The sequence below is a fragment of the Nematostella vectensis genome, chromosome 9 (genome assembly GCF_932526225.1).
Source record: "Nematostella vectensis chromosome 9, jaNemVect1.1, whole genome shotgun sequence".
Taxonomy (NCBI): domain Eukaryota; kingdom Metazoa; phylum Cnidaria; class Anthozoa; order Actiniaria; family Edwardsiidae; genus Nematostella; species Nematostella vectensis.
In genome coordinates this window covers 4841080-4850247 of record NC_064042.1, presented here as the reverse complement: position 1 = coordinate 4850247, position 9168 = coordinate 4841080, and the positions used below count along the sequence as shown (strand labels likewise).

At 38.2% G+C, this 9168-nt stretch overlaps 1 protein-coding gene across 1 annotated transcript; it reads left to right on the top strand.

The window, feature by feature from the left end:
- Window positions 1-3728: 3728 nt before the first annotated feature.
- On the top strand, window positions 3729-9055 carry LOC5510986 (retinal homeobox protein Rx1). The gene is made up of 3 exons (XM_001631375.3): window positions 3729-4444; window positions 7603-7880; window positions 8235-9055. Exons 1-3 carry the CDS (start codon window positions 4267-4269, stop codon window positions 8736-8738), a joined length of 960 nt encoding a protein of 319 aa, XP_001631425.2. The 5' UTR covers window positions 3729-4266; the 3' UTR covers window positions 8739-9055.
- Window positions 9056-9168: the final 113 nt, after the last annotated feature.

The following is a 9168-nucleotide window of genomic DNA, read 5'->3' as shown; positions in this document are numbered from 1 at the left end:
TGCGAAAGAAGGGATGGAACTACAGCTATAACTTGTCCTTTTGGATCGCCATCATTCAGTAGAACATTGTCGGACTATCATTTTCATGTCACCATCACTATTACTACCACCATCACCACGACTGCCACAATCAGCATCACATCCACCACTACTATCACTATCAATCCCACCACCACCACGACTGCCATCACCGTCCCTCCACAAGCATCATCATATAATCATCATTGTTATCATCATCACTACCACCACCATCACCACCATCACAACCACTATCATCATTAGCATCACTACCACCATCACTACACCACTTCCATCACCACCATCAACACCACAGCAATCATCTTCGTTATCATCACTACCACCATCATAATCACCATCACCATTGTGATTGGGGTGGTTGTATTTCTGTCCAAAATAACGAGTTGTCCGTAATACTGAGATGTCGGTAATAGCGAGGTGTCCATAATGTTGAGGTGTCCGTAATAAAGAGATGATAAAAATAAAAAATAATAAATAGGGCAAGAAGGTACGACTCATGATCAAATAGAATCTAGCTTGGTATTTTCTCTCGTTCAGATGTGACTCAATCAAAGTAATATAGTTCTTGCTCTTTAGGACATTGAATAGAAAAAGAAGTCACATACGCGTTGCTCGTATAGAGTACTCCACCTGGGAAGTCGAAAGGCTCTCAAGAGACCCAAATGCGCTAAGATACACCTCGATATTTTTCACGACACACATGTCACATCGAGCTGTGCTTGGAACAACCGCCTAAAACAGAGCTAGGAACCTGGTTATTGCCTCCCTATTAATGCGCGGGTACTTCTGTGTTGTAGAGTTCGCTAGATAGCGGAATATATGGTCTACTTTATTCAATTTTTATCCAAAATGTTCGATGGTTCGATCCTTGGCGAAATATATGTATGGCTATTTTTATCCTTTTTTGTCGCTCATTTTTTCTCACCTTTTTATTTCGAACAAAAACAGAAATTTTTTTTTCAAGTGTGACTCGTTACCATCACTTTTCCATTTACCATTTCTAATGCAGGAGTTCATACTTTTGAACGAGTGGGAAAAAGGATAGCCCATTTTATAATCTTAACGTAAAAAATCTTTAATATCAACACTTGAATCTAAGTATCAACACCATGAATATGCTCCAGCTTGGTGATTAGAGAAAATATAAACATGACAGAAATGATAAAAACATCAGACAAGATGAGACCTCCCGTGAATGGAAAATAAAAACTAATTTGTAAATGCGGCTCGTTAATTTATATTTTATGAGAAGCGCTAAAGAGGCTATGATAATAATTATAAGTGATATTCCATCAGTAACTTTCCATAGTTTGTTCTTGTGGTACCTAAAGTTTCAATTTTAAATTTAGGTGATTGTTTAAAAACGGTATTGCTCATCAATAGTAATAATTATTTTTGCTTCAAACGGCGCAAGATTTCTTGAGAAGGTTCTAATCTTAGGAGTAGGGAAATTAAGTCATTCAAAACATCAAGGGGAAACATATTTCGTGTGACGTACACTTAGTGTCAATGTGTGGAAAATTGTAAGATTAGCCATCTGTATTGGTATCATTATCCTCACACCTAAGAGTTTTTATCATAATAAAAAGTAATAGGCTTTTTGAAAATGAAATAACGCCCGATATCTCTATGAAAAAAATACGAGAAATAAGTGAGAAAGACTGTATTGTTAGCATTGCTTTTGAAACTAAAGCCTCTTTGAAGGTCACAAAAGCATGAAATAATTGGCATGATATTGATTTAAACATTCCTTGTTAATTAGAACGAAATACCTAGGTGATTATTGTAAAAAGAAAAATCCTTAGATCTCAAATTTCAAGCCCTTGTTTTTATAACAAGCACAAATTAACGTGAGCGAAAAGTTTATTATAGCACATCAAACAAATCTCTGTCTTTGGCTATTCCTGTCAAAAGAGGGAATAAAGGAATTCATTTTTTCTATTAACGTGTGTCTTATTTAAAAAAAGTTTTAAACTGAATGGATGAGAAATTTTATCAGGCGAGAACTCCATCATGCTGTTCTTATAGTTTCACAGAATAATATCTCACCTTGAAAATATTTACTTGATAGAAAAAAAAAACAAATCTGTATCGTTATCCAGCAAAGCCTTTCTTCACTTAGCAAATATTATAAATAAAAGAATTAGATTGGAGTTTCCAAAACTCCCAGCTGGAAATGTAAAAATATACGTCTCCGAACAACAAGGTTCTTTTGTGCCCCGAGGGACGTATCGGTTTGCTATTTCATTTCATAGCGGGGTCCAATTTGGTCCAATTAGTAGAAAGCTTTGCAGGCTTTGATCCATTAAAAAGCAATTCGAGTTACGTCTCAACAGATTTTAATCCGTGGACAATGTTTTTGATTATTTGATATGGAAAAATTGAACCAGCGGAAGCTTTTTCGGATACTGTTAATGATAACGATAATATTTCATTTTTCTACTTATGAGGTAATTTGGTGGGATTAAGGGTTTGAAGCGAAGCGGGCGAAAATGCCGCTGGGTTCAGTTGGACTGCGATAGAGGAGTGTTTGGCATAGCATACGTCGTGTCAGACAGGGAAAGGAGCTAGAATGAGTGTTTTATTAGCCTCAGACACTTCAAGTTATTGACAAATATCCAGGTCTCCTGTGTCGAGAGAAGAGAGCAAATCAAATCCCCACGAGTCAGCTCCACGAAACGCCAATCACAATCACAGTAGAGACGCCGAGTTTTTATTACTGTTTATTTACGATTTCCTGTCGCTGAAGAGAAGCTCTCATTAAGCCTCGCGGCCTCTCAAAGCTGGTAATTATGGGATGATATTAATTAGTAAGTTAATAGCATATCAATAGAACTTGACAAGCTGATGAAAACGATTCAGTTCACATAGCACCTTAACTAGTCAAACGGACCGGCCAAAATAAGCCCCTAGAATAAACTATGGCCAAAACACCCGTGTAATACAAACACTCGCACACCGCGACTGCTTCTAATACGCACGGCAGCTTAAGAGATTTTCGTGTTTCTAAAAACTAATTTGTTAAGATGAATTTTTAGTTCTTATGTATACAAATGAAAGATCACGGGTATTTAGTGATGTACCGTGGAGTTCTAGTTTTAGACTGCTGTTTCTAAGCTTGTTAACGGGATCAGAAGGTGCTGGAAAACGAGCAAATCAACTCAATTAGTGGCTAACAAGTACTTATGGCTTGAAATGAAGGAAGAGTTACAGAAATCAAAGATAAATATATTCGCTTATGGCACCTCTCAATAAGGGCCTCAGATTGAAAATAGTAACACAAAGCTGTGAAATAGAATTTATACAAACAAATGTATAATTAGTAATACAAGAGACTAAAAGAGAGACTATAAATTCCACTCTCAAGTCTGAGTGGCATCGGATACCCCTGGTCGCGAAAGTCATACTGCTGATTCGCTGTCTTGATTCACTTGTAACTTTGATTCAAGAGTACAAACTCGCCTTGAACATTCTCATCTAGGCTTCTAAACCCTAATTTCTTGTCGGCTTTTTCTAAGCTAAACTTGATCACTCGGGCAACAACGTTGTGATCCGGCTGTCACGGAAAGCTAGACGCTGTTAATTAAAGAGATTTCGTCAACTTGACACCTAAAAGATTGCGGCAATTAATATCAATTAATACCTATCACGAATGTGTAAATTTCATTATTTCGATTTTTATTTCAAGCAGGGGCTATTTGCTAAACATCGCCGAGTGCTTCGAAGGAAGATCTAGTGGGCCGTAAAATCGATAAACTCTTCGCTCACAGAGGGGTATTTGCACGGCCACGCGTACTCCATCGCGTTGAAAACCGCACAGTCCGGAGTTGAATTCTTATCTCCCATTCGAGGCGGTTCGGCTATGGTTGTGTTATTTCATAAGAGCACCATAATGTTGATATAATTAGGTGCTTATTGGAGTTCTATAGGATTGTTATGTTAATCTTGATAGAGATTAATGTTAATAAACTCTAATTATATTTCCTTTCGGGAAATGTTTCTCAAATAAGCGGGCGATGTGGGTTGGTGATTTGATTGGTTGTGCTGTGGCGATTTTGAGCACAAGAGAGTCCGCCAAAGCATGCACGGTCTTAAGCTGAATGATTTGACTTTGTGATTCTCAATTTGTGCTGGTGCAAGGTTTCTTGGGGAGATTACAATCTGATCGAACATCCAACTCGAAGCTTATCATTTGACTACAATCAGATATACACAGCATATTTCGACATGGAAACAACCGATTCGTACAGCGCATCTGAAAGAACATGCGCATCTTCATACAGCATTTGTGACATTTTGGGAATAAGAAAAGAACCCAAACAAGAGGAATCCACGGAGGAAAGTGGTGACGAGGAAAACAACAACTTAGCAGTGGATATGAAAATCGAGAAATTCACCGAATTCGGTAATGACTTACTTAGTTATACATAATATCAGCGCAAATTCTCTTTGATAAATGTTAAGAATAGTTGTAACATTAGCTAACTGTAGTCCGCGTGACAGTTCTGCCATTAAGACTTGTTCTTGTTCGAATAACTATAAGAAACCACTCACGAGATAACAACTGACTCACTCGAAGACAGTGACGTTTAGTTTAACTTGTTTAAGAGGTGTCAGTGGTATTGTTAAGTATACGGATCCGTCCTGAATTGTGAAAAAAGGCCTTTTATGTGGGAACTCTCAGAGTTTTGAGCATGTCATCGCCGCACACACTTAGCCGTACTAATTAAGAGTGTAGAGCTTTTCATTCAACGCTTTGCGGTCATTCAAGGAGAGTGCGCGCCGACGGGATTACAAGCCTGTAAATTGCCGCGCAAAACCCACCAAAAAGAAGTCTTATCCTTACTAAAAATAACTTACAAAGTATTCCCTTCGGCGCAACACGGGGAAATGTTCTTGAAAGACAAGTGTTTTTAGGTGATTAATTTGATGCGGTTATTTTTTGGTAAACCACAATGGACGAAACTCAATAGTTGCTTTTGAGTAATTGCCGACAAGAAGGAAAGGAGGGTCTATTCAAGGGTGTTATACACATTTCTCGAGATATGAGCCCAACTAACTCATGAAATCGTTAATACAATTTGAAAAACACCGCAACACGCCAGTTATCGTTTAGTTTCTGTTGCGTTTTTAATGTAGAATGAAAGACGCGAAAGATTTAAGTCTTTCTGGTCGAAGCACACAGCTTAACCACCGGCTTAACAGAGATAAAACTCATACTTTTTGAGGTATAGAGAAGCTGATAAATATCTATAGGCCTCCCTTTTTTACGAGATACTCATAAATAAAGACATGCTAATTAATTTACAAGGGACAGAAGTTTAGTTTTCTCAATATACGTAAGTAACCACACAATGGTTCCAGCTTTGAAGTGCGAACGAAGTTTGCTTAGAATAAAAACAACAAAAACGTACAAATAACAAGCACTGCCTTGCGAAGAGTACAATCGCTTCGTGTTCCAAGGCAATATTAAGTTAACTTTGAAAGAATATTAATTCTGGTTGCTTTCGCTTATGCTTTTCAAAACGCGCAAATTATTTTCCTTGCTAGATTTAGCTGTCTAATTATTTTCTATACTTTTTAAAATATAATGATCCAAATTAAAAGGGCAATAGCCAAGCGAAAATTAACGCAATTTAGTTGTTCTGTGTTTTTCCGTAGGTTTTTATTGGTTGTCTAAGTGATCCAGTGTAGGATGTTATTTTTTTAAAGAGAACGCCCATTAGATCTAAAAAAAGCGTTATCATGAAAAAACACTCAAAACAGATTTCAAGAATAAAATGGCTGTGGAAGTAAGGTTGTATAGGTTAAAATATTTTTTATGAAAAGGCGTAATTTTTACACGCGAATGAAACTTTGTTTAGATTCAATAAAGCACGCAAAATGAACACCTGATGTTATGTCATGCCGAACAAAATCATTAATTTCTCCAACAGAGAAACCATAACTCTTACTTAAGAAAAGAGGGAAAATCGCTGAATACTTTCGAGTCAAGAATTCATTTATTTTCTTGGATTATAAACTCATATTCCCTGATTTTAAGCATACAAGTCAGAGCAATGTTTCTATAAACAATTTGGATAATTTTGTTGTTAACCCACGTCCTTGGAATCAATCTGTAATAAATTCCTTCAAAAACTTAAAAAAAACTTTTCATAATAATGAGCCAGTTAATTGGGTTTGGACTTTATTCGCTTTAAAATGCCTAGTAAAAACAGCCTAAAAGGCAAAAGTCGCTGAGCCGCTAAAGAAAAAACTGCACAGATGGCTACGTCTGGTACTAATTTACTTTAATATCCCGTTCAATTTCTCGAGAGTGTTTTCAAAGACCGCTTTATTGGACATTGGTTGCCATGCAAGCAGCCTACTGGGAATCTAAATGCTTTTGAACGATTTCAAAACGATTTAATTATCTAAAAAATTAAACTATAACTCGCGAAAACAAGAAAAGTTCCTATCGTTAAAATATCTCCCCAAACTTCAAAACTGTACTCATCAGTGCAAAATCGTCTTGTTTAGTAAAAGTTTTAAAAAGATTTACATTAAAAAGGTTGAAATTTTTATGTTTTCGCCGTTAGAAGTGACAAGATGTCCATGAACGTTTATTAGAGCTCATGCTAATTATCATGAAGCAAGAGTAAAAAGACTGTATATTAACAGCGATAGCTTGGTTAGAAAACTCAGTCTTTACCTTGCTGGCTACACGGTAGGTTCGACTTAAAGTTTTTAACGAGAAAAAACAAAAATGAAGAAGTCTGCCTCAGTGAACACAGAATCTTCAGAGTTGAAAGGTTAGCAAACGACTCAACGTTTCAAATTTATTTATTTCAGTCAATTTTTCGTTCATTTCTAAATTCGTAACTTAATGAAAAGTTCTTCGAGAGAAGAAAGAAAGAAAATATTTTTTTTGTTTTTCATCAAACTGCGATCTTTGACCTCAACATATTCTCTGTTTTGGTAGGATAGTTACTGCAAGATAACAAAATACGTGTGTAAAAACCAAATGTATTACCACCTCTTATTGGGCTAAAAAATATATCACACACGATTTAATATAAATACTAACAACATCATCTTCTCTTTATAAAAATATTGCTTTCCTGTTTGTTTAATAGATTACAACAAAAATCTTTCTTTCAAAATTGTCATCTCCGTAAAGTTTATTCCAGTTATACATAAGACTTCTCAACCAAACGACTGCGCGACGATTCTTTTTAGCAAGCGAAAAGTTATTTATTCCTTTGCGGGACATTAACGGCCTTTAGATGATTCGTTAAACTTGTTTTTATTTTTCTTGTCAAAAACCATTAAACCATAAGTTTAGCCTGTACAGGTTTCATCAAAACAAGTCATAACAAATCATTTTTTTTCGAGTCTACCATCGCTCGGTAACACCCGGTTGGTAATGGTAATGCTTTAGCGAATTTGGATCTAAGATATTCAAGTTAGCAACAAGCAAAACGCGATGTAATGATCCAACCTCCTGTTATCTTTAATTCGACTTTCATTACTCTTAAATTCATGCGACACGCTTTTAATAATATTGTGTTCTCCCACCCACAGAAAAGCCTGAAGAGTCGGTCAACATCGAGTCTGACTCCTTGAAAGCATCTAAATGCGCAGACTCCAAATCACCGTCTACTACTGGCTCAGAGAACGTAGATATCGACGAGGACTCCTCGGCAAATGCGGCCAAGAAAAAGAAGACACGGTACCGCACAACTTTCAGCCAGTACCAGATAGAGGAGTTGGAGAGAGCGTTCGACAAAGCTCCCTACCCAGACGTCTTTGCGAGGGAGGAGTTGGCGGCTAAACTAGGTCTCACGGAGGCTAGAATACAGGTCAGTTTTGTTAAATTGTGTCGAATGTCTGATGTTCTAGTGTCGCCTGTTGTCGAATGTCTGATGTTCTAGTGTCGCCTGTTGTTGAACGTCTGATGTTCTAGTGTCGCCTGTTGTCGAATGTCTGACGTTCGTGTCGCCTGTTGTCGAATGTCTGATGTTCTAGTGTCGCCTGTTGTCGAATGTCTGATGCTCTAGTGTTGCCTCTTGTCGAATGTCTGATGTTTTAGTTTCGCCTGTTGTCGAATGTCTGATGCTCTAATGTCGCCTGTTGTCGAAGGTCTGAGAGTTTTAATGTCGCCTGTTGTCGAATGTCTGCTGTCCAGTGTCTAATATTCCTTTGCGCCTTTCTAGGTTTGGTTCCAGAATCGTCGTGCCAAATGGCGAAAACGCGAGAAGCTCTGCGGCTACGCCGGACCAGGCTTTCCGTATCCATGGTTACACGATTCCTATGCAGCCTCGCCTGCACATTCCTTTTACTACCCAACACCGACCCTATCTACCCCCCCACGTGAGCTTTGCTCCGCATATCTACCACCAAGCTTTCAGCACACAGGATACCCACATTACAAACCGGCTCTCGCCGCCTCGCTTAGCACACGCGCATTGAGCTCGTGTCCAGGCTCTCGCGACTGTAGCTGCTGCAGCAGTCTTTACCCTGGAAGCCAATCAATCGGACCATATATGATGTTACCAAACTGTCGCCATGACAACGACACGTCACGAAGCGAGAAGGTGGAGTTGAATAGCGAAGATGCTGTCGGTAAAACCAACCGCGCATCGAGTATCGCCTCTCTGCGCATGCGTGCTAAAGAACACGAGATGAGTCTGCTGCACTATGTCAGCGGTAGCACTTGATAACGCCAAGATTCACCAATACTTTTCTTTAGTACAGACGCCAGTATAACTCGTAGCTTAACAGAGCGCGATATTTTTCATAGACTACTAGGAGGCATGTACTGAAGATGTTTATACTTGTGTATATTGAGTGGTCCAAATACTACGAGGATTTAATGCTTACTTTAGCAATAACAGCAGGCTCGCATCCTCGAGTATGCGGTGTTCTTGTTCCAAGAAAAAAATAATTTTCCGTTATCAAAACTCCTGACATCTGCTCACAGCAGTAATATGTATAAAATATGTTTATCTAAAATAAAATAATATTATATTACTAATCTGACAGCTGTAGTACATCCCCCCCTTCCGACACAACAAAACGTACTCTTTTTACTGCCGAGTTCCAGGCGATCTCATCCGAGTCATCTCATAGACCCGTCCCTCCCCCCCC